Source organism: Eriocheir sinensis, chromosome 44 (assembly GCF_024679095.1).
Source record: "Eriocheir sinensis breed Jianghai 21 chromosome 44, ASM2467909v1, whole genome shotgun sequence".
Taxonomy (NCBI): Eukaryota; Metazoa; Arthropoda; class Malacostraca; order Decapoda; family Varunidae; genus Eriocheir; species Eriocheir sinensis.
This window is the reverse complement of record NC_066552.1, coordinates 10,719,815-10,746,631: the sequence shown is the minus strand read 5'-3', so window position 1 is coordinate 10,746,631 and position 26,817 is coordinate 10,719,815. Positions and strand designations below refer to the sequence as shown.

The window sequence follows — 26,817 nt, the reverse complement described above, 5'->3', positions numbered from 1 at the left end:
GGCGGTGTTAACGTGCGTCAGTGGCGCTGTAAACGCGCGTCGGTGGCGCTGCTAACGAGCGTCGGTGGCGCTGTTAACGCGCGTCAGTGGCGCTGCTAACGAGCGTCAGTGGCGCTGTTAACGCGCGTCAGTGGCGCTGTTAACGCGCGTCAGTGGCGCTGCTAACGAGCGTCGGTGGCGCTGTTAACGCGCGTCAGTGGCGCTGCTAACGAGCGTCGGTGGCGCTGTTAACGCGCGTCAGTGGCGCTGCTAACGAGCGTCAGTGGCGCTGTAAACGCGCGTCGGTGGCGCTGTTAACGCGCGTCGGTGGCGCTGTTAACAAGCGTCGGTGGCGGTGTTAACGTGCGTCAGTGGCGCTGTAAACGCGCGTCGGTGGCGCTGCTAACGAGCGTCAGTGGCGCTGCTAACGAGCGTCAGTGGCGCTGTAAACGCGCGTCGGTGGCGCTGTTAACGCGCGTCGGTGGCGCTACTAACGCCCGACTCAATTTCAGCAGCGCTGCTGAAAAGCGTTGCTAATTAAGGTGCCCCTTTCAGACGCGGGACCTCTGAGCAGCGTGCTTATTCTCTGTAGCCCTCTTAATATTGAATCGGTCGTTAATTAGCAGAGGTAGCCTACATCCAGGATCCAGAGAAAGAAAGTATTATCTGGACCCTGCCTACATTTGCAGTCGCACCACGCACTCGCTGCTAAAAAAAAGTAGCGCGCGTGGCTGCAGCTTGCATTGAGTGGTAATGATATATCGTGACGAGCAGCGATTCGATCTTTTGGTGGTCGCCATCGGGGGAGAAGATAGGCAACCACTCAAATCCATGCGCTTCTTTTATAGTGATCGTGGCTGCGTGTGAAATTGCCTCCATTCGTCTCCATTATATAACAGCGGTAGCGATGCTGAGCAGCTCTGCCTATAGTGGCCCCGTGGAAATGGACCTAAAAAGACAACCACAAATATTTGAGAATCACACATTACATGGCGGGTGCTGTAGTATTTCTCCCCGGTCTGGCAACACTTCCTCGAGGCCTCGCGTAGTAATGGCGACACCCACAACACCATGTACCAGGCCCGAGCGTTCCGTTCTGGCCGCTCCCTCAGGAGTGAGTGACGGGGCCTTAATACAGCACTTAGACACTTATGAGACCAAGGGCATCAAGGGAACACCAGTGAAAGGGCGTCGAAGGGTTTTATTAGTGGTCTTTTATCCTAGAATATGGAACCGATTTTTTAATATTCCTCTATGATGACACTCAACACTGGATTTATTAATATTGTGTTTAGGTTGTTCAATGGGGTGGGATACGTGTATTTAATGGCTTAAGTGGGTTGCTAATGGTCACAGTCCGGCGTCGAAGGCCTGCAATAGTAGTCATTCAATCTTGAATATGGGACCTTTTTGAATAGTGTCTTTTATGATGCTACACTACACAGGGTCTGATTTATCGCCCTTATGTACTTAATGGGGCAGAGTGTGTGTATTAAATAGTTGGGTTGTACTGCTAAGGGTCATAGTCCGGTGTTGGTGGGTTCAGAGTGGTAAGGGGGCGTTCACCTGTCTTCATTTGGTTGATTGATCCACCTGGCTAGTTGGAGGTAGTTTGGGCCTTAGTTACCGTGTTTATGTTGTTATGGGCATGTTTCTATGTATTTAGTGGCTATGGTGAGCTGTTAAGGGTCTTGATCTTGATACATAATGCGCGTGGCACCGTGCAAGGGGCATAACACGCATATTTGGGTTGACTGTTGGGGGGTTACAGGGTTTATTAATTATTGCATTTATAGTGTTAATGGGCTTGATTCTGTGTAAATAGTGGTCTGGTTGGGCTGTTCAGGGTCATAGTCTTGTGTTAAGGGGACAGTATGGTTTGTATTTGTTGATCTGTATAAATGATATTACTTCAGAATCACACCCAACCTTCTATACCTATTGTTAGAGGTATGGGGTTCACCAGAAAAGGCAGGCACCACCAGGATCTAGCAGCGATACGCATTCCCCGGACTGGCCTTGCGGGAGGAGGCCTTAGGGGGGAGTTGTGTGGGTTGTCACCTAGAGGCGACTGTGGTGTAATGGGTAGCACGTCCGCCCGGCAAGCGGAAGGACTCGGGTTCGATCCCTGGGTGGTGCCTGCCTTTTCTGGTGAACCCCCTACCTCTAACACCCATCCTCTTATGATAGTTTAGTCCATCAAGCCAAATCCTTCACAATACTCAGGCTCTTAAAATTTACTCCCACAGGACGTCAGGAGAGTGAGGACGAGAACATACAGCTGGACACAGGGCGAGGGGTGCCCGGGGTGCTGTGCAAGGTCCTGTCAGTGGTGTGCCAGCAGAACGGCGTGTCCAAGAGTCGGCGTCTGGGTTACCTCAACGCAGCAGTCAGGGCCATTGTGGAGATCCTCGCCCTGGGCCCCAACAAACAGTCGCCGCTAGATGAAGAGGCCAATAAGCAGCTTGAGGAGAGAGTGCCACTTACCAAGGATCGGGCTGCTCCCTCCTCCCCACCACCTGCCCTAGACTTTGGAGAAGAGGAATTTACTCGGGAGCAATATTTTTGTTTGTTAGTGTCACTGTGTTGCGTTGTGTTGTGTTGTGTTGTGTTGCCTAGGCTATAAGAAATTCGTTTGTGGCTTAGCTTCATTTTATCTTGATTTTCATTTACAGAGGTTGTGGTTTGCTATCTTTTACTTCTTATCTCTATTCTTGAGTTTATATGAGGCGCTCCCTGCTGAAGTCAGGCAAGTGACATGCACAAGAAAGTGAGAAAACTGCAGTTGAAGTTAGGTGTCAAATCCGAGCGGAAGCAAGACAAGCGACATGCTAAAGAAAACGAGCCTACTGTGACTGTGTTAATTTGGGATATCATTGTTGTTTTATGGATACTCTTGCCATGATTTTCTCCATTTATGTAGACACATATTCTTTCCACAGATTACGCTTCTCTTTCACCAAGTTTTTCTCCTATTCCCTCTTCTTCCTAGCCCTTTTGCGAACATCAGAGGGTGAGGCAGTGCCTTCATCATTGCTTGAAAGACTCTGCCATAGAGACAAAACAAGTTTAAAAAATAAGAGTAAAGAGGAGTACAAATGCACGATTTGGTGAAGAGAGAGTATGTTGGAGGGAGAGTAAGCCTTGCCTTGTAGATGTGGGGAGGGGGAGCCGGTGAGGCCCGCCGTGCCCATTGATTGGCTGGCAGAGTCGCGTAACCTTAACCCTTTCAATACGGTGATGCCGACGTCGGCGTCACAGTATGGAAAGGGTTAAGAGGAAATGAAAGAGGATTGTATAATCCTCTACTAAACCTCTTAATCCTCTTCTAATCCTCTTAATCCTCTTCCATTTCCTCTTGGGAGGCTTAGAAGAGGATTAAGAGGAAATGGAAGAGGATTAAGAGCTTTAGAAGAGGATTAATCCTCTTCGATTTCCTCAACCCTTTCCATACTGTGACGCCGACGTCTGTCACGTATTGAAAGGGTTAAGCTGTCGTGAGGTGATTGGTTCATCACCTCTTATGGCTTTGCGGTTCATCACCCCTCTTGTGGCTTTGCCTCACTACCACCTGGAGTCTCTGTTCCCACTGTTTCTGCTCTTTTTCTAGGCATATGTTTGAAAAAAAAATTGACCATAATGCCACAACTTTGAATTTTAGTCTGAAAAGTTGCCTCGGAATGCCTGAATAGTTGGTCAGTGTGAGTTGCTTTCTTTTTCACTTTTTTTCTCTATACCTGTTTTTATATACCTAAGGGGTTGTTATAATGAACTTTAGAGGTAAGCTTGTGTTTTCTGGACAGTTTAGTTTTATGTATCATGTTGATTATACTGTGTCATAATGAAATAAAAGTCATCTCTCTTGTTTCCTTGGCAGGCTACGATGTTGTCTAGTCCAGTCAGGGAAGGAGGTCCGTGCGGGCGGCCTGCGGTTACTTCGCTACCTCATTTTCACCAAGGAAGACGTACAGGCACTCAACACAGTCAATGTTATGCCCCTCATCATCAGGTCAGTGGAATTCTATTGATGCTCTTCAAATAATCACTTCTAGAGTACTTTTATTATTTTGGGGCTACTGCATTCTATATGATATTTGGAATGTCTTTGAATTGTTCCTGTCATTTATGTCATATCATATCAGTAAATCTAATTTTTTGGCTTTTGAGTGTTGTTAGTACCTACTATAATTTTCCCTTGCTTATAATGCATGTGGAAATTCATTACTTTAATATTTCTTTGTGTGCTTGGTTTCATTCCTGAATTTTTCTTTTATTCATCAGGGCAGCACTGTCTGTACACACTTAATTTATATATTTTTTTTATTTTCCATTTTTGTATTTGCCAGAGGGAGAAATTGTTATTATTATTATTATTATCAATATTATTATTACAGTATACTGTATTTCCAGCCATATCAGACGCACCGGTGTATAAGACGCGCCTATAATTTCGCAAGATATGTTTAGAAAAAAATAAAAAAACTCCACATTTTCCTGGAACAATGTGTTTGCAGTACTACATTCGTCCACCTTACTTACAACTATGAATATGATATGTATGTTGCTTTGTGCCCTTCTCTGTGTTCAGTGTTCCACTCTTGGTTGAAGAATTACACACTGCTCTTACCCCGGTACTTTGAAATGGTAAACAAAAGGGTTGGTTGGTAGATTCACTCACTGTGCAGTGTGTAGGCGGTATCTTTCGCCGAGCTACTAAGGGAACTTATCATACAGGGATGCCACGTTCGATGGGCAATCTTGGCGTTGATCTTGACTCTCAGGGATCGTATACCTACTTTCAAGTAGAAATAGATGTTGATTAATTTTTTCCATCATATTATTATTATTATTATTATTATTATTATTATTATTATTATTATTTGTTTTTTTATGTATTCGCCTATGGCGCCGGTAGGCTTTCTTGATGGGGCTTGATGGTCGGCCCTAGCCTGTCGTGGTGCAGGCAAGTGTTTATAGTGGCGCCATTTTGCATTGGCTCATGCTGCCCCCCGGAGCTCATCTTTGATCCTAGAATCTAGAGTCTGGGTTGATAGGTGGTCTTCTGGACGGCATGTGGGTAGTCTTAGGCCACTCCGCAGTGACTGAAAAATCCCGGCTTGTGTCACCAGGTGGGGTGCGAACCCGCATCGTCCTGATTGCAGCGCCGTCACGCTATCCACTCAGCCACCGCCTCCCCAATGTTTTAATGTAGTTTTAATATAGTTATTTTTATAATGAGAAACAAAAATGCATTTACAATAAACACTTTAGTCATCCATGGATATCTGTTCTTTTGAACGTGTATCACAGAAAACGTCAGCTGTTGGGCCGCTGCACAGCAGAAATACCTCCAGACTAATCCACCCAAGTCTGCCCCACGATCACCGAACAGTCATGTCAGGCAGCACCTTGCTCCATCAATATTGTTCCCGTGTAATAGCTGCTTTAACCATCACCGCCAAGGTACCCGGTACACTGGTGACTGGTGCACCTCGGGGGCGTTGTGTGTTGTGTTTCGTGTTCACGACGCGCCTCAGCTCCCACGTGTGGCACGTCTCCTTCTTCTTGTGACCTGTATGGTTATGTTCTCCTCTTTTCTGCTTAGTCACACTTTCCTTTTCTATTGCATCACACTATTCATTATTTAAATCAATCAAAATTTGTACCTTCGGCGTATACCGAGCAGGGGTAACTTTTTGGTATTTTCTGAGTGAAAAAAGTGTGCATTACATGCTGCAAAATACGGTATATTTCATTCTGGGGACATTTGGGAACTTGTGTCAAATGGAGGTGTTTTGGGTGTTGGTTTCGTACCAGTAACAATAACACGTAGGCCTACCAAAACCCAACCATCGGCATATAAGACGCAGGGTGATTTTTTGAATCTTCTTTTTTGAAAAAAAGTGCATCTTATATGGCAGGAATACAGTATTATTATTATCGTCATTACCACCGCCACCACCACCATCACCACTACCATTCTCTTTGTTCCCAGGTGCATGGACATCTCGCTGGACAACCAGGTGGAGCGTGTGCAGGCCTTAAGGTTGGCTCGTCGGCTGCTCATGGTGGCACCAGACCTCTTCCCTGTGGCCCTGGCACGCTGCCTCGTGGCCATTGCACGGGATGGGGCCAAGGAGAGGGACAGGCTGCTCAGGTCAGCTCTGGCCACACTAAATGAAATGGGTGAGTTGTGATGTCTGTCCCTTATTGTTTGCAATAGTCATGTGCCACAGGGTGATGTGGACAGCTGAGTTCATGAATGGTGAAGTTGATAATCTAGAGTCATGTGTTGCAAGATTATAATGTTGCATTGCTAAACTGATTCTTTCACTCTGCCATTTTTGCAAACTACAGTGATAGTAAAGCTTAAGTAGATGCAAAAACATGGCAGTGAGTTTACTCTTTAGACAAATGTTACAGTATCCACAGAAGGCTTTATTATCAGTATTTGACATATTCCTGTTTTTTCACCCCAGCCATCCTGAACACAAGCATATTTGTGGAGTGTGGTGGCGTTGGCGTGGTGCTGCACAACATCCTGGACTGTGCCATGCCGCGCATCAATGAGGCACTGCTGGGGGCCATCCTCTTCATGGTCAACACCCCTCAGTGGCGGCCGCACTGCTCCGAGCTGCACCAGATCCTCGCACCCTTCTCAGATTTCAACTACAAACACACCAGCTATGACCTCGAGTACTACAGCAAAAGGTGAAGGAATTGCTTCTTCTCCTGAAAGTTCACAGTATGAAGAATATTGTTTATCTTAAATAGAAATGTACAGTAGAATGGGATTTTCTGCATTAAGATTTGTTGATGTAGGAAACTGGATCTGGATTAATAATGTGCAGGGCACCTTTCAGGTGCATAACATGCATATTTGTATTGGCTGTTGGGGGGATGGGGGAGTTGAGTGTGCAGGGGAGGGAAGTGAATCAAGTGTAATTGTTAGTGTTGGTGTGTTGCGGTGACAAGTGAGTGTGTGTATATGTTTTCTAAATGAGTCTATTGTACCGCAGTGTAAAACCTTTCGAGGGAGGCTGTTCCAGTCACGTATGGTGTGTGGAAAGTATGAGCGCTTGTATGCATCAGTGTTTGTGTGATATGTTTGGTATTTATGGATGTGTGTGTTACGAGTATGTTGACTGTTTGCGTTGTGTAAGTATGTGTGTGGATCAATGTCAATGTGGGTGTTTGTGATCTTGTACATAAGTGTAAGTCTGTGTACTCTGTGTATGTGAAGAGGTTCCATGTTTATCTGTTGTTTGATCCGTGTTGTGATTCCAGGCGTTCGAGTGCAATTGTTTGTAATGAACCTAGCCGCCTTGGTGTTGATTTGCTCTAACCCACCTATCTGTTTCTGTGTGTGTAAGGATCCCACACCTTGGAGCAGTATTGCAGTGTTGGTCTCACAAGTGTGTCATATGGTTTGTTTGGTAACAATGCATAGCAGGTTTTGAAGGCAGTACTAAGTGAATTTTACTAAATATAGAAGTTAAATGAATTCTTTATGAGTTGCATTCTCCGTGATTTAGGGAATGTCCTTGATTTTAGGATAAACATAAAATAAACATAAAGTGATAATTTTCCCCTTTCCTTCCAGTGAGGAGCGTGAACTGCGCACTCAGGCAGGGAAGCTGGCAGTGCTGGTGTGTCTGCGTAGCTGGCCGGGCCTTGTGACGCTGTGCCAGCCCAACACAGCAGCCCTCAAGTCCCTGGTGGCTCTGCTCTACCCTAACCATGAGGAGACCAGGGTGAGGAACTCAGGGAGGCAGAGACCTTATTGTAGTCATGGCATTGCAGGAGAATGATACACACTCAGCTTGTTTTCTTTTCCACATTTTAAGTTTTGGGAAGAATATTATCTCATTAACAAGAATTTTTTATCTTGAAGTTTCATTTTGGCTTTTCCAGAAAGCTGTCATCGAGTTGCTGTACGAGTTGTTCCGTGTGCCGATGGTGGAGTGGACGGGGGACTATGACGAGGCACTGGCCAATTACAGGACACTCCATGCCTCGGACACAGACCTGTGGCGGCTACACGAGAGCTTTGTTGCTGCTGAGGCCAAGGCCATTTTGCCACACATAGCAAAGTACAGGTGAGTTCTCATGGAAGTCACTGACAGTCATAAATCAAAGTCCATTTTTGTCATCATTGTCTTAACCTTTTCACTACGGCCGGGCAAAAACATCGCCCCACCCCGTATCCGGGCTGGCTGCACACGCCAAATTTGAAACGGCCCCACTGAATATAACAAGTTTTAACCCTTTCCTTGCACGCAGTCTGGACGTGACTATCCCCTCAGGCGCAGTCGGGGAGCCCAATGGGGGGGTTCTATTAACCTCTGTATCTCAAAAACTATTAATCACAGCTAAAAACCAAAACCACCACTGGAAAGAGGAGGTCCAGATCTATAGGAGTCAGTTATGTATGCCTCTCTTGCAAACATACATGCACGTTCAAGGAGTGTTGAATGTTAACACTTATGTCGGTGTGTGCGGCCATATTGAGGTAACTGCGGACATCTCTTTTTCAGACTCTGGCAAGGGAGTATTGCCAACTGCAATATTTACAACTATTTGGTCAAAGAATCAGTCAGGTGATAGGTGAAGCTATGCAAAAATGCCGCTATATTGGGCAAGAACATCCACCAGTTACTCGTCCGTAGATTTGCCACGCTGGGCTGATGTGATTTTCCACCAAATTTAGTGAAGAACCCACTCAATTGCCAATCCTGTGTTGTGAGAATTAGTGTTGGAACACACTCATACGCGGGAGATTTGAGTGCGGCTGGAGCTCGCAGCGAGCGCTTGGCACCACCAGCAAATATGCCTAATGCTCGCTGCAAGCATTTAGCAATGAAAGGGTTAAGCCATAAACTCAACATAATCATCATGTACCTTATATAAAAATATGAAAAATTGAATGGTGCACATAAAGAAACATAAATTAATTGATAATTTTGAGATGAATGCACAAATATACAGAGAAATTTGCATTATGCGTAGATGACGTGTATCTGCTGAATTGTATTTCCTTACATTAGTTGTGATAAAGAAATAGATTTGTGGAGGAAAGTGGAGGAGAGGGAAGGGAAGGACACAGACGTAAGATCATGGAAAAAATATCCCATTGATTCACCGGCAGTACTCACAGATTTAACGGAGTAAGAGGTTGAAAGGCCGTCCTCCTGGAGGTGGGTCTTGTATGTGTGTGTGTGTGTGTGTGTGAGAGAGAGAGAGAGAGAGAGAGAGAGAGCAGCCTATCTCTCTCTCTCTCTCTCTCTCTCTCTCTTTCTCTCTCTCACACACACACACACACACACTGCAGGGAGGAGGTAGGAAGGAAGAAAGAAAGAAAACAGAGATAGTGAGATGGTTGGGAGGCAAGGAGGGGAGGCCGCAGCTCCTGCACGAGTCCGCGTCCCAGAGCCAAGGTAGTGGTGAGACAATGCCCTAGTCAACTGCTTGGCAACTCGATGGAAGAGGAACTCCACACACATACACATATATCATTTCTTTCTCATTATTTTTGATATTTTCTGCTAGAATTGATTGTTACTGTGAAGTACAAATGTGCGCAAGACACACTTACGTTCTTAGAGAATAATAACATCGAAAGTCAAATAAGACACCATATCATATATGACCTACATCCTAAAAACTATTGTACAGTATCTGGGAAGAAATAACTCATATGCTGGCTAAAGAGAGCCAGGACGCAGTATACGCATTCTCGGATATGATACGGAGTACGCAAGGATGCAGTATACATGTCCTCGTGTTGAAAGGGTTAAGTATGTTCCTGTATACTGCATGTAAGTTATGTGGGAATGTCTGAGAGTAGTAACCGACTACCTTAAAAGCTGGCTGGTAAATATTCTGCTGTTTTTTCTGTCCTGCTCTGTTTTCTCTAGTAACTAGTGTCTAATGATGTGGTTATTGGTTCTCACACTTCCATCTCCCACAGACCAAACCTCATCCAGAACCACCTGGCCTTGGTGCTCTACACGCTGATGTGTGTGGATCTGTTCCCAGCCCTGTGTGAGGTGATTGTGTCCAGCTCAGCCCAACTGTCAGTCAGGACCACTCTGCTGCTTGGTAGGGAGATTTTACTTATTTCTGCCTGATATGAAGAATAAAGAAAGGCTTTCTCAGTTTTCCTAAAGATGTAATGCTCCTAGAAGTATAGAAGTCATTTGAAACACAGTTTACAGCAAAGGTGTGTATTGTAATTCACCTCTTTCATGTAGGTGAGCTTCTGCATCAAGCCAACCAAAACCTGCCTGGGGAGTGTGGGTCCCTGTCACACTGCCTTCCCCTGTTGTTGGAGCGTGCAGCCGGCAATGACGCCCTTCAGCGCATGAGAGCCACGCAGGCCATCACGGCGCTGCTTATGCTGTCCCGCTCCAAGCTGAGCACTAGCAGCAACAGCCCCACGTCCCTCTACCTTGCACAGATCATTCAGTCTGCCCCAAAGGCCAAGGGTGCTGGCCCCAAGCTGGCCAATGAGGCTGCCAGTGCCAGGCTGAGCAAGGTGAGGCTGGGTAGTAGTTCCTCAGAGGGTGACATCAGCGACAGGATGAGGAAACAAAGAAGGATTATAAGGATACATTTAGACAGTTACAATTAGCCACTATTTAGACAAGTACAAAAGCCATCCAACCAGTATTTCCTCTTTATTTTCCAGTGGCTTGGGAAGGACCACGATGAGCTGATCAGCCAGACGATGAAGGACTCACACGTACTCATCAGTGGGCGGGATCCCCACTTGTGGAAGTGGGAACTTATCATTCCAATACTCAGGGTGAGACCCACATGGGAGGACATTAGCTACTTTTAATGGAGACTTTAGTGTGTGTGTGTGTGTGTGTGTGTGTGTGTGTGTCAAATGATGGTATGTTGAGGCTTATTGAAGTTCAACACAGTATCTTAATACAAAGTGTAATTTTGACCATTAGGACATGATTAAAATTTGTTTGCCCTTTTTTATTGAGTATATTTTTTTCTGTATGATGTGTGGAATATCCAAACAAAGCTTTTGCTGTTCACAGTGGCCTTCATCATCGCTGCATCGGCTGGATGAGAGCAACTACCGGCTCTTTGTGAAGCGTGTGCTGCACTTCTACAAGCCCAGCGCTGGACGCTTTGCCAACGTGGACCTGACGCACGACCTGGCCCCAGTGTTTGCCCAGACCCTCCTCTACTTCTGTGATTTCCTCCTTGGTTCCCCAGAGGTAGCAGCACATTCATCTCTCAGCTCTAAACTGCTTCATTGTAGATAACTGAACTGATTCAGTGTGTATCTATATAGCAAGTATTACAAGTCTTTATGATTGTGCATGTCTCTTGTCTTATTATCTCGATCCTCTTCTGTCTGTAAGCAGGACGAGTGCATCAAATACATGGAGGAGTTACTTGTGGACATCAGCACTCACTTGTCGTATGTGGTGTGTGACCGACCGCCCCCTGACGTGGTGATGTCCCCCTCCCACCTCAATACCACCACAGCGCAGTACTACTTCCTGGCACTGGGGAGGCTCTCGCGCTCCGACCGGGGCCACGAGATGCTGGTGAAGTCTGGCATCATTGAACAGTGAGTCACTTTTTCTGTGCTGCTTCATATTGCCTGCTGTGGTAGTTGTAAATGTAGGTTGGCTCTCTTGCTTGTTTAGTGTTGCTCATGCTAAGCAAGTTTAGGGTGTTTCTGCACAATTTCTTCTCTTTTTCCTTTCATTTAACATCCTTATTTTCCTACTTATGGGGCTGCATGGGCTATGAGTTTCACTTTTAATGATCAAATACTCCCCCCCCCTGATGTTCCTGTCAGCTTTAGCAGTAGGTAATTGAGGAGATTGTAGCACACCCCATGAGTGTGACCTTTGCTGCAGAAGAACATTACATGGTTGTCGTCCAGCTTTTTATCAGTGTCTCCCTCCACAGGCTGCAGGAGTTGGTCACTGTGTCTCAGAGTGACATGTATGCCAAGCTGGTGTCTACCTGTCTTGACTACTCAGTTAATGAGCTCAATAGGTAAGTATCATTATTATTGCAAATTCATGACAATAGTGATGCCTGCCAACCCTTTCAGCCATCTGGCAAAAGTTTCATATTTAATAGATATAAGCATTCAGTTCTGAATAACTCACCCAGTGCTTGTGATTTGGGTTTGAAGTTTGCAGCTCAAGTGTTTAACCCCTTCAACACGAGGACGCATGTACTGTGTCCTAGCGCGCCCCGTACCATATCCAAGGACATGCATACTGCGTCCTGGTTCGCTTTGGCCAATATACGAGTTATTTTATCTCTTTATTTATGCTTACATCTCAAAATCATCAATTAATTTATGTTTCATTATGTGCAACATTTAATTCTGCATGTTTTCATATATAATACATGATGATTATGTTGAGTTTATGGCTGAAAACTTGTTATATTCAATAGCAACATTTGAAATTTGGCGTGCTCAGCAATCTTGGATACAGCGCGGGGCGGTTTTGGCCCGGCTGTAGTGAAGGGGTTAATAAATCAGCAGACAGAGAAGCTGGGACGCTCCACAGGGGATCTGACGTCACCTGGAGGCACAGGCCATCTGGGCAAATTATAGTTCAGCTTCCCGCACGTTGATTTTTTTTTTCTTTTTTTGTGATGTGGGAGTTTTTTTTTTTTTTTATATATTTTGGAGTTACTGAGTTGTGACAAATCTGTGGCAGTGAAACAACCATCAGTTGAGGGCTGATTATATGAACAAGCTTATTACCATGTGTTTCCTTTTCCTCACTTTCCTCAGGGCCATTTTGACCAAGATCCTGACAGGGTGCCAGGAGTCGGCGCGGCTGTATGGCACCCAGCTGCTGCGTGCCTTCATCAGGGTCGGTGCTGAGGACTTCTCGCGGTGGGGTGTGGAGCTCCTGGTGGGGCAGCTGTATGACGAGAGTCGCCTTGTGTCCCTCGCTGCTCTCGACGTGCTGGACGAGGCGTGTGACAATGAAGTAAGGTTTGATTATGTTGTTAAAACTTTGATAAACATCCAAAACTACCAACTACTGATCCTCCCTTCTGGCCACTCACTCTGTTTTCTTTTTGAGGGAGCAGTGCATAGGGGGCCCTTTCTTTATTGTTTGTTTGTTTATTTGTGCCATTGAACTGCTTCCTTTGCTGTAAAAAAACATTCATATGGTATTCTATTATCTGCTTGTATTTATGTGATGTATTAATAGCATTGTGTCTTCCCAGGAGTACCTTGAGGCTGTGCTGTGTGCTCCTCCATCAGTGCTACACCTGGGGGACCGGGGACAGCTGCTACTGGTGAAGCTCATCTCCTCTCCCAGGGGCTTCAGGACATACCAGGAGGCCAACTTCATCAACACATTGCTTGATAAGTGGGCCACAACGTACTGCTACAAGTGAGTGGCCTTAGGAAAGAGACCATATGTCGTACTTAATTGCTTATCCTCTTGTACCTGGTTAATGGTGAGGTGGCCTGGGTCAAATAGTGTTGTCTTTGGGTACTTTTGCCAGGTGTATTAGCATGATTATACTTGCTTTCATACAAAGCCTTCCATTCACTCATTAAAAGGAAACCAAATACCGTATATGAATAAGTATTGTTCCCTTTAACTTGCTGAATATCAAGAACAAGGCAAAAATTATAAAACTAGTAAAGGAGCAGAGAGAATCTTAGCTCACTGTTATTGTGTCAAAAGTTCAGTGACAACAAATATTCCATAACTATTATCAAAATATACTATTTTTATTTACATCCCAGATATGTGAGAATGATGCACAAGCTTATTCTCTTTTTATTTATTTCTTAGGGCATAAGGATCATGCTCAAGCTCATTTTATTTTCATTTATTTCCAAGGTACGTGAGGATGATGCAGCTGGCCATCGCTGACTCCATCACGCAGCACCAGCGCGGGGAGGACGGGACATACGGGCGGCGGACGGGCAGCAAGCATGTGGTGCACGACGTGTTCCTGATGCCCCACCTCTACGGCTCCCTCACCCAGCACAGGGACGGCTTCGCGGCACTCATGCAGCACGAGGCAGTGAAGACCATGGTGCAGGTGTGTGTGCTTACTAGTTGTGGTATACGGGGCCAGAGCTCATGTGGTCTTGGTTCCATTATATTTGTCCAGTTTTTCCTTAAATTGCCACACTCTTTACCTCCATACTTCTAATTTTTTTTTAGTAATTATATATGTGTGGGGAATCTTTTTTTTTTTGTATGTGTGTGTAGTGTTAAAGTATTGTTGGAGAAAATTAAATGATTGCTGAATTTTTCATTTTATCAAGTTGGCAAAGGCTTCTGAAATTCACGTACACGATAAAAATGCTGCTGTCATATAAGGTTAAAATGATACCAACATCTATAAAGATACTCATTGTTTTTTGTTTTCTTGGCAGGTGGTGAAGACCGGTGCAGTCACAACCCCACAGGACATCTTCCAGCTAAAGGTAGCAGTGTGGGCAATGGGCCATATAGGGCTGAGTAGTGACGGGGCAGGCTTCCTGAGCTGCGAGGGGGTCCTGCGCTCCCTCACCCACCTGGCAGCCTTCTGTCCTGTGTACTCGGTGCGAGGCGTGTGTTTCCATGCACTGTGCCTCGTTTCCACCACGAAGGAGGGTGTCAGTCTCCTCCGCAAGCATGGTGAGTCTTTGTATCTCAAAAAGGGTTGAAAGCTTCCTCAGAGGGTGGCACCTGAAAACAAATGGTAGTTTAAGGCATTTAGGATTTTCGTAATGGGACAGGAGAAGTGATTCATTTGTTATGGGTTAAAAAAATGGTTTGTCTGTAAAGTTGAAGACGTTCTTTAAACCTTTTTGTTAATAGTTCATCAATACTTACATCCATTGTTTTAGCTTCCATTTATCCTGTTTTGCATTACAACATGTCATTCACCTTTAGAAAATTTACATGAAGCTGACTAATCCTGTCCACACGCAGGCTGGGAGTGTGTTCAGCGTCACCACCATGAGCAGTGGCAGATGGTGGAGGAGATGGAGGGGTGGGCGGGTGGGGGGCCAGTGCAAGGCCAGGCCGATGACTCCTTCTTCAGCCCCAACAACCACCATGTGTCGGAGAGTGAGGTGGAGGACCTGGACCTTGCCAAGTGAGTTCAGGAATCACTCTTGTTCTTTGTTTCCATGGTAGCTGGTCACAATGGTTCACTTGAAGTATTAGTGTCCAGGAATCACTCTTATTCTTTGTCTTTCCTTGGTAGCTGGTCGTATGGTGCACTTCTAATATTAGGCAGTGATGGGATTCAGCCGGTTCGCACCGGTTCGAAAGAAACTGCTCTTGGAATTTCTTTAATCAGGGGTTCTCAATTTTTCCCCCATGAACACCTCTTACTTATAACTTATTTTGGTAAACCCCTCATATAGAGAACCTGTTCTTAAAAAATTTGAATCCCACCACTGATATTAGGGTTGTAATAAAGATAAAGTTGGGGGCATATGCTTAAGCTGTGCATGGCCTCAGTGCTCAATCTCCATCATACTGGTCCTTGAGACTGTGGAAGGAAATAACTAGATGCTCAAAATTTATAAATGGCCAGAATAGTTTAGAATTTGCAGTCTAATTTTTCATGACTTAGGAATAAAAAGTTGCAAGGTAGTATAATGATGACTAGTTTTGTTGAAAATATATAACTACTAGATCTGTAGTTCATTCATTCATTCATTTCATCGACGCCTGCTCCTAGGAGCTCCCACCAGGGGATGGCCACGGCAGAAGAGCTTCCAACTTTCTCTATCCAGACACTCCCTCCTTGCCTGCTCAAAGTTTCTCAAAGATCTTTCCCCCCTCTCCCTAACGTACTCTTGCACCCTATCCCTCTATTTCACTGGAGGTTGTCCTCTAGTATTCCCTCCCTCTATCTCACTCACATACACCCTTCTGGTCATCTTACTCTCCTCCATTCGCTCCATGTGGCCAAACCACTTTAAAGTCTGTCGTTTTACTTCTTCCACCACTCCACACTTCTTCCCTTCACCCCCGTGACACATTCCAAAACGTTCGTACACACTTTCAATACTCATTCCATCCATTTTACTCACACCACAAGCACTCCTCAAATAACTCATTTCCACTGCCTGCACTCTAGACCTCTGACTTTCATTCCAGGCCCACGTTTCACTTGCATATGTGAGGGTTGGTACTATTATTGTATTTCTCAAATCCCTCTTTACCTCCATGCTCACACTTCTGTCATTCATGATTCGTCCCAAAGACCCTACCACCCTTCTTCCTTGCAATGCCCTTTCTCTTATACCTCCCTCCATACCATCATGCTTACACATAACTGATCCAAGGTACTTAAACTCATTGACCTCCTCCATTTCTTCACCATTCAAAATTATTTTGCATTTTATTTCACATTCAATTCCCACTCTATATGGGCATACAAAATCTACAACCTCACTTCTACTTCACTCACAAACCATCACTTTGCTTCTGTTGACATTTACTTTCAGATTTCTCCTGTTACAGACACTATCAAAAACACTGACCTAATTTTGTAGGTCACTTTCATTTTCTGCAATGAGCACCGTGTCATCAGCAAACAGTATCGAATTCAGTACCCACTTCCTTCCCTCATTGAACAGTCTTACTCCAACTTCTCCAACTTTGCCCTTCATTTCTCTAATAACACCATCCATATAAATATTGAATAACCATGGTGACATGACACACCCTTGTCTTAAGCCCACTTTTATCTCAAAATGTTCACTTGTTTCTCCAGTAATTTTGACACATGCAGATGCATCCTCATAGAAAGACTTTATTGCACTAAGCAGTTTTCCTCCCACACCATAAATCTTTAAAACATCCCACAATGCAATCCAATCGACTCTTGTCACAAGCTTTTTCCAAATCCATGAAGGCAGCGTATAGTTTCTTTCCTTTTGCTAATATTTTTTCTACTACCATCCTGAAGGAAAATATCTGATCCACACATCCCCTTCCCTTCCTGAAGCCTCCTTGTTCTTCACTGATTTTCTCTTCTGTAAGTCTTTGCACCCTCTCTATTATGACTTTTCCATATACCTTTCCGGGTATACTCAGGAGACTTATACCTCTATAGCTCCCACATTCCCCTTTCCTGCCCTTCCCCTTGTAAACTGGGACAGTGATGGCTTCATACTTTGTCACACTAACTTACTACCTCCCAGATTTGCCTGAATTACTTTTCTTCTTTAACCACTCTTGTATGTCTGGTCCAGGCCTGGGTTTTATGTGGGAGACGACTCCGAGGATGGCAGTGATGGTGGCTCAATCCTGGTGGAGGGGATTGGACTGGATGACCCGTACCCCACCACAGGCAAAAGTCAGGTGAGTAGGTCTTGACAGTGTACACCATCCCTCCAGGCTCCAGCAACTACTCTTCCTCATTAGTCAAGCTTCTCAGGGCTGCACAAAAGGAAGTCGTTTGAAAGCTTCCATAATCAGGGTATTCCAAGAGTTGATTAAGTGATGTTTTTATGTTTCTTAAGTCAGTTATTCTCTTTTTTTTCTGGTCTAATTCTTCTAGGCATTATTGGAGAGATTGCATCATAAGACTTTACAGTTTTGTAGACTTGAATGAAGGGAAAAAGTTTTGCATACTGTTTATTACCTAGTTATAAATTTCTTTAGTTTGAATCTTGCCATATTTTGTACCAATGACAATATAATGACTGGATAAACTTGTGCTCCCTATCTTAATTTGTACCTCATCAAGTTTTTGAGACTATTTTTATTAAGTGTAATGGTCTTTCATTGTGCAGACCTTGCCCCACAAATCCAAGCCTCCCTCTGCTATGGGCCACCAGCGCAGCCTCTCAGACTGTGCCCCTGTGTTGGAGGAGATGACATCAGACTCCCAGCTGCCTCCTTCCCATGATGACCTTACTGTACACAAAAGGTCGTCGCTGCGCTTCAGCAAGTTCCTCGCTAGTGTTCGGAGAAAGTGAGTTACACACTTACATCTCACATGGCTGGTTTAATGCTCTGTGAAAAGGTTTTCGTTGGGTTGTTTTGTCAATATTTTTATCCACAATTTTATACCACAGCCATGGAATAGTAGAGATTGGCCAGCTTGATCACAGGCACCATGTTGTTACCAAAACAGCAGAGCATTTTTTGTTCTTTAGGTACTTTTTCAAGATCCTGATGATAACCTAGAGCACAAAAAACACTATTGTATTGCATCAATCTGAATTTCACGTGGCTCTTTTAGTCACAACATGGCGGCTGTGATGGAGGTTGACAAACTCTTATTCCATGGCTCTGTAGTGAAGAGGGGCAGTGAACAACAGCCAAACAAACCCTTACAGGTCGGAGCGAAGGCGGGAGTCCACCAGCAGCCGTGCCAGCAATTCCTCCGCCACGTCGGAGCGGATGACAGACCGCGTGACTGCCTTCCTCCAGTCAGCACGCCGCATCAGAGGGGCCAGCTCTCGCAGCCACTCCCTGACGGACCCCACAGGCTCAGACGAGGAGATGGGCGACCACCGGGGCACCACCACACTCAGCTCTGACTCCCTCTCAGACCCTGCCGATATTTCTGTTGCTGAGCTGCCCCACGATGGGCCGGCACACCCGAGGGAGCAACTGCAGGAAGCACTCACACCCCAGCCTCCCAGGACCCAGGTGTAAGGACTCACAATAGCTCTTTAGATCTTTACTTAGGAAGTATGGAACCTTATTATAGCCCTTGAGATCATACCACTCCAAAGTGATTTTACGAAAAAATATGGAAAATGAGTTAAAAGCCACTGAGAGATACGTACATGTGGGCTAGGAAAGTTCACCCGTGGCAGGCTTTGGAAAAATCTCTATATATAAAGGGCAAATTTAAAGGTCCCGCTCACCCTCAGACTCATGTCGATGACAACTGTTTTTTGTTTACATCAATATTTATGGTGAAATATCATTACACGTAATTATTAATATTTCTGATGCATATTTTCAATAAATCGCACGTCTGGCAGTGAAGTTAGGCATGAGAGAGTAATGTGGAGCTGACAGCCTGCTCGGAGCTCTCAGAGCATAGTATGATGATAGGTCCAGGAGGAACAGAGAAAACCCTCACAGACTCCAGCCAAACGATAAAAGAAAAAGCAGAAAATATGTGTCAGTGAAGGGTATGAGGCTGGAAACTGTTGATGAAACCTGGCAACAATGAGGAAGGTCGCGCATTCTGAAACCCTCATTCTTAGAACGATAATACTTTTGTGTGCGTGTGTTTCGTGTTAGTGCCGGTAGGCTTTCTTGAGGGGCCTGGTGGTCGGCCCCAACCTGTCATGGCGCAGGCAAGTATTTATAGTGGCTCCATCTATTCTTGGCTCATGGTGTCCCCCGGAGGTCATTCTTGATTCACTCGGACGGTTTCCTCTAGAGTCTGGGTTGATAGGTGGTCTTCAGGACAGCATGTGGGTAGTCTTATGCCACTTGGTGGATTGAAAAATCCCAGGTTGTAGCGGTGGATTCAAACCCACGTCGTCAAGAATGCCACTGTCTACCCAAACACACAACAATATTTTACTTACATTGTAAGAGGGACCAGGTGCAATACCAAGAGCTAGCATGCATCAGGAATACGCTTAGAAACAAGTTTGCAAACTTAGAATATGTAATTTTGGGTACTAGTAACAATAAATAATCTGAGAGCTCGAAATAGAGGAAAAACAAACAAACTTTAAAGGCCATTTTCTCAAAAAGGTTTTCTCACATTTTTCCCTATTTCTCAGTCCCAAATTAACTGATTTTAATGTTTTAGGTACCATTTTAAAAAGAACTGAATGCACAATGACAGAGATTTTTCTTTTTCTTTTAGTTTTTTCACGAAAAATCGTGAACCATTTAAACGCGAGTGAAAAAAAAATCATGTAAAAAAAATAGAGAAACTGAAAAATCTGGCTCTTTATTTTTGTTTCACCACTTGCAAGTTTTATAAATATAAAAGTTTCATAGTCCATGCAAGAAAACCAACTTTCCAGGGAGTGTCGTCTGAGTCCCATCGCCAGTGGAACATCCCTTGTCACGCTGGGCTCCCAGTCCATGGTGGAGTGCGCCTCGGAGCTGAGGAGGGGGGGCCGGGGAGGCTCCATCAGGGGGTCCAGTGGGGCACTGTTTGCGGAGGATGGCGGGGATCGGACAGGAGGTAGCACCACCCCAGTAATACCCGGCTCTGGGGTGGTGACCAGCCAGCCCCTATCCACCCAGAGTTACTTCACCCTGCGCTCCATCACCAACCACCGCCGGGTTGTGTCCGAGTCCACCCATGAGGAGAGGACCACCAGGAACTCCCTCAAGGGCTTCCTCTCCTCCAGTTATGAGCACGGTGGACAGTTGTGAGTTACTCCCCATGGTTGCCGGTGGTGCAGGGAATGTTGATTAGAGCCTTCAGTTGACTTACTAGCTCATTCATTACTCTCTTAACATACTTTTCTCAACTTATTTTAATCTGAATCATAATAAAGTTGATTTTTTTCACTCACCAGCATGATGCCTAACTTGCTGGAGGTTCAGGGGCTGGTGCGCTCTCCCTCTGGCTGCAGTGAAGTGTCCTCTGTGCGGTCAGGGGTGCGAGGCATCGGCTTGGGGCCCAGCAGCAGCAGCAGGGCCCTGGGCAGCTACAACCCAAGCGGGGCCATGCTGCACCATGCCGGGCAGTGCTACATCGGCTTTGCTCTGCCTCTTGACCTGGACTTGCTGCTCTATGATGCTTCCATGGACAAGAAAGCCGGGCAGGGTGAGGGAGGAGGGTCTGCTGCTGCCACCACTGCTGCCAACAGCACCCCCGGCAAGGACAGGTTCCCGGCCATCACTGAATCGGAGCTTGAAACACAGTCCGAGGAGGATCCAGACAAGAGGAAAAGTAAGTGTGTTAGTATTGCACTGTCTTGAAGCACATAAAAGGTAAATGTGAGAGTAATAAGCTTTAGCCATCATCACATTCCCTTAAGTCCGTCCTCACCTCCATTACTCACTACTCAGATGGCAGCCACAAGATGAAGGGCGGCGATGGGAAGACCCCCAAAGACGAGAGGGAAGGGACCGGCCTGGAGCTGCACACCCCACACACCTGCCTGGCCTGCTTCACCCTCACCCCGCCCTCGCCCCCGCCCACACCCAGGGGTCCAGGTCAGTGTGGCAGGCTCCCTTTAGACATGCCACCAAATATAAAAAGACGATGTCTATTTATTCAGTATCTCCTTATCCACTTATAGCAATAGTAATAGAAACGGTAATAGACGCCCCTTGTGCATTGTTGATTATAAACTCAGGAGGCAGGGTGTAAAGATGTTGGAAAGTTTAGAGAGCATGACATCCATTAAACTCCACAGTGAGAAACTTCAGATTGACAAAGGTCTACAGCAATTGTGATAAATGGTGAACACTAACAACCTTATATTCATTTCCAAGTTAAGGTGAGGGCAATACCCATCACTTTTGCCACCTCCCTTTCCCTTTCCTTATACCCATGACCATTGCCACCTTCCCCTCCATTTCACTGCCATTATCACCCCGCCATAACGCCATACCCATTACCTTTGCCACCTTCCCCTCCATTTCCTTTACTTTGTCACCCTACCTTTATAACATACTCCTATACCTATCACTCATGCCACCTTCCCCTTCATTTCCCCTCCCTTATCACACCAACTCCTTCCCCTCATGAACAGTGAATGCTAACAACCTTATATTCGTTTCCAGGCCAGGGTGAGGGCGAGGCTTCTGAGACAGCCTTGATGGTGGAGTCTCCCCCTCTGCAGCGTGTCAAGGCCATCAGTGAAACCTCAGAGGCCTCGGACACTGGTAGCTTCACCAGCCAGGGGTGGGAGGACACAGGTGAGGCAGGGCAGAGGGGACCTGGAGGAGGGGAGGGAACTACTATGTTTTGGTTTCCTGTTTTACTTGATATTGTTGTTCCTTTTGAGATATGACTGACTCCTTATTACTCTTTAAAGGGAAAAAAAAATCAATATTAACATTATCCTTATTCATTACGCATTTACTATGTTTCTTGAAACCTTTATGTCACTGGGGGTATCAGTTAACTTAAATGGTGCAGCAAACAATTCAAGTAAATGGAACATATCTTAACATTATCCCAAGGCTTTAAGAGATTACTCTGTTTTCTTGAGGCCTTCCAGTTACTGTCGGTATCTGGTAAACTGATCAATGCGGTAAACAAATTGAGTAACTCATTAATTATCTTTGTCATTCAGGTGAGATCAAGGGCGGGCCGGAGCGTGTGAACCAAACCCTATTCAGGAAGGAGGTGCTGCGGTTCATCACCAACTTGCTGTCTTCCATTGCTGCCAAGTCTTCAGAGTCAGGTGTGTGGCCCAAAGCTCCTCAAATGCCTTATGTTGTGTAGACTCACATTCATTAGTTGCTCCTAAGTGGTGTTATTTACAAAGCCCCAAGTCTGGAGTCACATGTGGTTACTTGATCACTTTTTGTTATATGCAGTAAAGGTGTTCAGCCTCTCTAGCTATGCTTTTCCCTGACAGGACTGTTGACACTAAAGCAGCGGTGGCCGGAAGGTTTCAAGGATGTCTGCCTCTACTCAGAGATCTGCCTCGTCCTTGCATCTTACAACTACAGACTCACGGCCCGACGCTTCATCCAGGAGCTCTTTATGGACCTTGTGTTCAGAGAGGTGAGAGAGGTGGGTGGAGAGCGGCCACACTGAAACAGACAAGACCACTTGAGTAAGACATAGTACTGACACAGGTGTTCTTCCTTCAGGTGTATGCGGAGGCTTCGGCCATTCTAAAGCATCAGTTTGAGGGGCTTTGCGAGACCATGAACCCAGCGGTGCAGGAGCTGCCATCCACCAAGATCTGTTCCTCCCTCCAGCCTCCTTCCATGGCAGACATTGCTGAGGTCTCTCTGTCAGACAAGTCAGATAGAGAAGAGGATTGCTAGTGTCAGCTGTCAGGGCTAAACCAAGGAAGTGTGGAAAGGTTTAGCCAAGTGGTTGACCAAGGAAATGTGGAAGAGATTAGTCAAATTGTTGACCAAGGAAGTGTGGAAGACTTTAGCCAGCTGGTTGATTATGATGTTGAAGAGAGAACTGGCAGCATCTGTGAATGTTTTTGATAGCATCAGCCTGGAACTGGAACAGGAGAAGAAACAATTAAATGTTCATATTTAAAGGTAAATATGAAAAGGATGAATTCCTGCATACTGTTTCTTCTGAACCAAAGGAAGAATATTAAAAGAAAAAAAAATCAATTTTGCAACTTGTGTAGATGCACAAGTACAAGAGTAAGCGACCATGAAAGGCAAGGTAATAAAAAACGTGATGCAAAATAAAGATGCATCAAATTGGTAACAACCTTTGAGAACTGGTTGCTCAAAATGGCAGCATTAAGATGTTTGCAAAAATCAAGTGGCTTATATGCTATAGATTCTCAAAATATTTGTCAGCTAAGCATTGACCTTGATATGAGTAAACAAGTCAGTAGATTAAGCACTTATAAATTCCCCCATAGGATTCCAACATTGTCCTGTGTTGTTGGATCACTTTATCAGTTCATGTACACTCCTGTTTCTTACATCCTCTCGTCCTTTTAGGTTTAGGAACCCATGCTGTGAGGTGAATGCTCAAACTCCTTCCTGTACATAGACTGGTAATGGTTTCACTCATCTGTACAGGTTCCTATATGATTAGTTTAGACTCACTAGTTCTGTGGCCTGTTTTCTGTATTGTTTCCAGCCGTAGCTTTTGGGTACATGGTCGTAAGCTTCCTACGAGTGGCAACAGGGACTTTTACCCTTTGCCTCAAGTCTGCCCTTATACCACCGACATCACCTTTAGTCGTAAAGAGAAAGGCGTAAAATGCTTATTATTATGGCTGTAGATATAGAGTTAAATAATTGTAAGGTAATTATGGTAGCCAAAATCTATGGGTCTGGGAGAATCTTCAATTAACCTGTAGGGTCTTTCAAAGTCCTGCCGGTAATACCAAAGACTGTGTGTATTCAATGCACATAATATTGTCCGGCATGAGAAAGCTCCTTGTGTGTCCTTGATGGGATTAACACTGCCCAATCAGCTGCCTCATCTCATACTGTAGTGTTTTCTGTATTGTTGGGAACTCCCGTTATATGTTCGTCCTAACATGCTTATGGCACCTCACCCTAATGCACGTACCTTTTTGTTCTCTACACTAAGGCACTTGTTTCCCCAGAATTCTAGTTTTGTCCCCTGCACAATTTGATTATAGTCACATTTCCTTTATACAATGTCATAAGTTACAAGCTCAATAGTCTTAAGCAGGCTGTGCTTTCTTCCTTTTGCTTCATTCTAGGTGACTTAACAAATTATAGTGTACAGACAGCTGAACTGTCCTCTGTTCTCAATTTTATCCAGCTTTCTCAAGTGCACTCCAGATTAACTCAATCTTAATGACTGATGTAAATTTTTCATGACTGCCATCTGCTTTTTCCCCTTAACTAAACTTTAAAGTCAAGGTAGGGTGAGGTGAGGTTTGTAATCAGTCTCTTTGATTCTGAACTACACCTCTTGCAAGCATGCCACCAAAATATGTTACCACTACCAGTGAATCCTAGTTATGCACTGCACCTGAGTGTGTTACATTTTCTCCTTTTCTGTATTCCAGTGTTGCAAATATTGTATAGTTATGCTGTAAGAGATTTTTTGAGGAAATACAGTGAACCTGGGGAAACAGATTTGAAAACCACATGATATTTAAGCTTCACACCGAGCCTTGGACCAAGTTACAAGTTTTGTAAATGGTGTACTCAGGTCATTACTGATATTGGAGTGATGTATGACAGTGTCTCAGACATGTTCAGTTTTGTAACTGCAAGCTATTTAAATCCAGTGAAAGAACATTAAGTGGTACACAGGACCCTGAAGTGGCCTTTGACTTTGTGTTAAGTAGGTTGTGAGAAAGACAAGATACATCAAATACTAGAAAATTGCTTCACCAGCAGCTTGTGAAATGTGATGCGACTGTGATGTTTGTGAAGAAATTCCTACGTGTGAAAAGTATGATGTTGTGCCTTGTATTCTGGGTGGTAGTTTGTGTTTGTGGTAAGTGCAGAAAACAAAATTAGTGTTAAATATTGAACTGTTGAATATTTCTCTGGATGTTGCAAAATTATGGCCGTGTCATAACATATTGCTGTGAATGTCTTTGTGCAGGCTGTGGATGATGGTCAGAGTAGTGTATATATACATTGTTGTGTCTGAGACTCACATCAACTAACATTTGCTTCTACACATGAATGGTCAGCCCCAGTAAGGGAAATTTTAATATCACTGTCACCACCTAATATATTGTATCATTTCAGGCTATTTTAAATTATTACAGTAGTCTCTTTTCTTGTTTATTGTAATTTTCAAAATCAGCCAACTTTTTACTGTACATGTATTTAACACTGCTGGTCCTACTGCCTCCTTTTACCTAACTTAGGCAGCTACTCCTTGTGGTGCATGTCTGAACTACTAAGTGGGGGATGTACCTGAAGCTTGACCAAATAATCAAGTGCACTGTTCCTGCTGAACACAACCTTCACTAGTGGTCACCTTGTGTCTGTGTTGCTGGTTAGTTCCACAGTTTTGTGCCAACCAAGTTACATAAGTTCAGTTGATCGTGTGTGTGCATGCGTGTTTGTGTGTGTGTATGCAACTGAAATCTTATTTAACACTGCATTATTTAGGCATGTCAGAGTCTCAAACATTCCACAACCAGATGTTGGGTTAATTATGAATTGAACAGATTGGGAAAAATAGGGAAATTGGAGTAGATTCAATGGAATGACAAGAATTGATGCTATAGTGCATAAGATATTTTTTCATGTGGCCAGTTTATAATTATTACTAGCAATTGACAAATTATCTAATAATGTTGCAAATTTTCTCCAAGTAATATTTCCATTTATAATTTCATAACTGCTCTATTTTTTTGTGGAATGTCCAGCCGTCTTGGGGTGTAAGGGGGCAGGGGAGGAGCCGCCAGGCTCTCAGGGTTGGGCGAGCGGAAGGTTTTTGGTTTGTTAATTTATGTATCGTGTTTACTTACAAAATAATTTTCTGGGTTTTGTTGTTGTTATGGTTGCATTAAAATATGGTTTTATTGGGTAAAATTGTTACTTTAAAACTTTTATGGAAATTTAATGGAGAAATTAACTGAAAACTAACATTAGCTTATTTAATGAGATGTTTATTTATGCTTTCAATTCAATTTAACTGGATGATATTGATATGTTTTTCTTTTAATAGTTACTGGAATCATGAATTTATATTTTTTGTCAGAATTGGAATGGGGAGAGGGGAACTGACCTCCAACTCTCCACAAATCACCCTATGTATATAGTATATATTTTTTTCAATGCAGAAAGAAGAGGCTGGTTGAGCACACTCCTGGCAGCCTATTTCAGTGCATTCCTTTGTTGTTACATGAATATGGTTCTTGTTGCAACCAGTGTAAAATAAAATGAATTTACATGCAATATTTAGTTCAAACTTCTTCCCTACTGTTTGCCTGGTGGGTGTGGGTATGGGTGTGGTGTGGTGTGGTGTGGTGTGCATAGGCTATGTGTGTGGTTGTTAAGAAACTACTTCACCAAACACAAGGCTCACATACCATCAAGAAGGCATTGCCAACATCATTTCTGCTTGCTTGCGTTATGCTGCTCCAGGACACTGATGACGGCACCGAGGACACAGCGCTGACACAGGAGTTCAGCCGGAGAGATAATGAAGGGTCTTCCAATGTTCTGCTGCCACCTCCCTCACTTCCTTCCTTCGGGGTCTGCATGGAGAATGGGTTATGCTCCAGGGTCATGTATATCAAGAATG

The 26,817-nt window shown here is 44.5% G+C and overlaps 1 protein-coding gene across 3 annotated transcripts; it reads left to right on the top strand.

The window, feature by feature from the left end:
* Positions 1-937: 937 nt before the first annotated feature.
* On the top strand, positions 938-26,468 carry LOC126980461 (rapamycin-insensitive companion of mTOR-like). Of its 3 annotated transcripts, none has more exons than XM_050830384.1 (28): positions 938-1,093; positions 2,229-2,550; positions 3,857-3,988; positions 5,975-6,165; positions 6,459-6,690; positions 7,583-7,733; positions 7,894-8,078; positions 9,950-10,080; positions 10,233-10,516; positions 10,670-10,786; positions 11,034-11,216; positions 11,367-11,575; positions 11,923-12,012; positions 12,770-12,971; positions 13,216-13,385; positions 13,845-14,049; positions 14,390-14,633; positions 14,931-15,096; positions 17,213-17,321; positions 17,756-17,937; positions 18,305-18,622; positions 19,970-20,323; positions 20,474-20,850; positions 20,970-21,116; positions 21,690-21,824; positions 22,205-22,315; positions 22,493-22,641; positions 22,731-26,468. In XM_050830384.1, exons 1-28 carry the CDS (start codon positions 1,051-1,053, stop codon positions 22,908-22,910), a joined length of 5,319 nt encoding a protein of 1,772 aa, XP_050686341.1. In that variant the 5' UTR covers positions 938-1,050; the 3' UTR covers positions 22,911-26,468. The 3 variants fall into 3 exon arrangements, with proteins under 3 accessions (XP_050686341.1, XP_050686340.1, XP_050686343.1); XM_050830383.1 differs by having other exon boundaries at positions 11,364-11,575; XM_050830386.1 differs by lacking the exon at positions 22,731-26,468 and having other exon boundaries at positions 11,364-11,575; positions 22,205-22,635.
* The last annotated feature ends 349 nt before the right edge of the window (positions 26,469-26,817 follow it).

Bases quoted from the DNA above. Each gene is read 5' to 3' on its own strand.
- LOC126980461 (XM_050830383.1), top strand. From the start codon at position 1,051: ATGTACCAGGCCCGAGCGTTCCGTTCTGGCCGCTCCCTCAGGA. The intron at 8,079-9,949 runs GTGAGTTCTCAT...CATCTCCCACAG, and splicing joins CCACACATAGCAAAGTACAG to ACCAAACCTCATCCAGAACC. The intron at 20,851-20,969 runs GTAAGTGTGTTA...CTCACTACTCAG, and splicing joins GGATCCAGACAAGAGGAAAA to ATGGCAGCCACAAGATGAAG.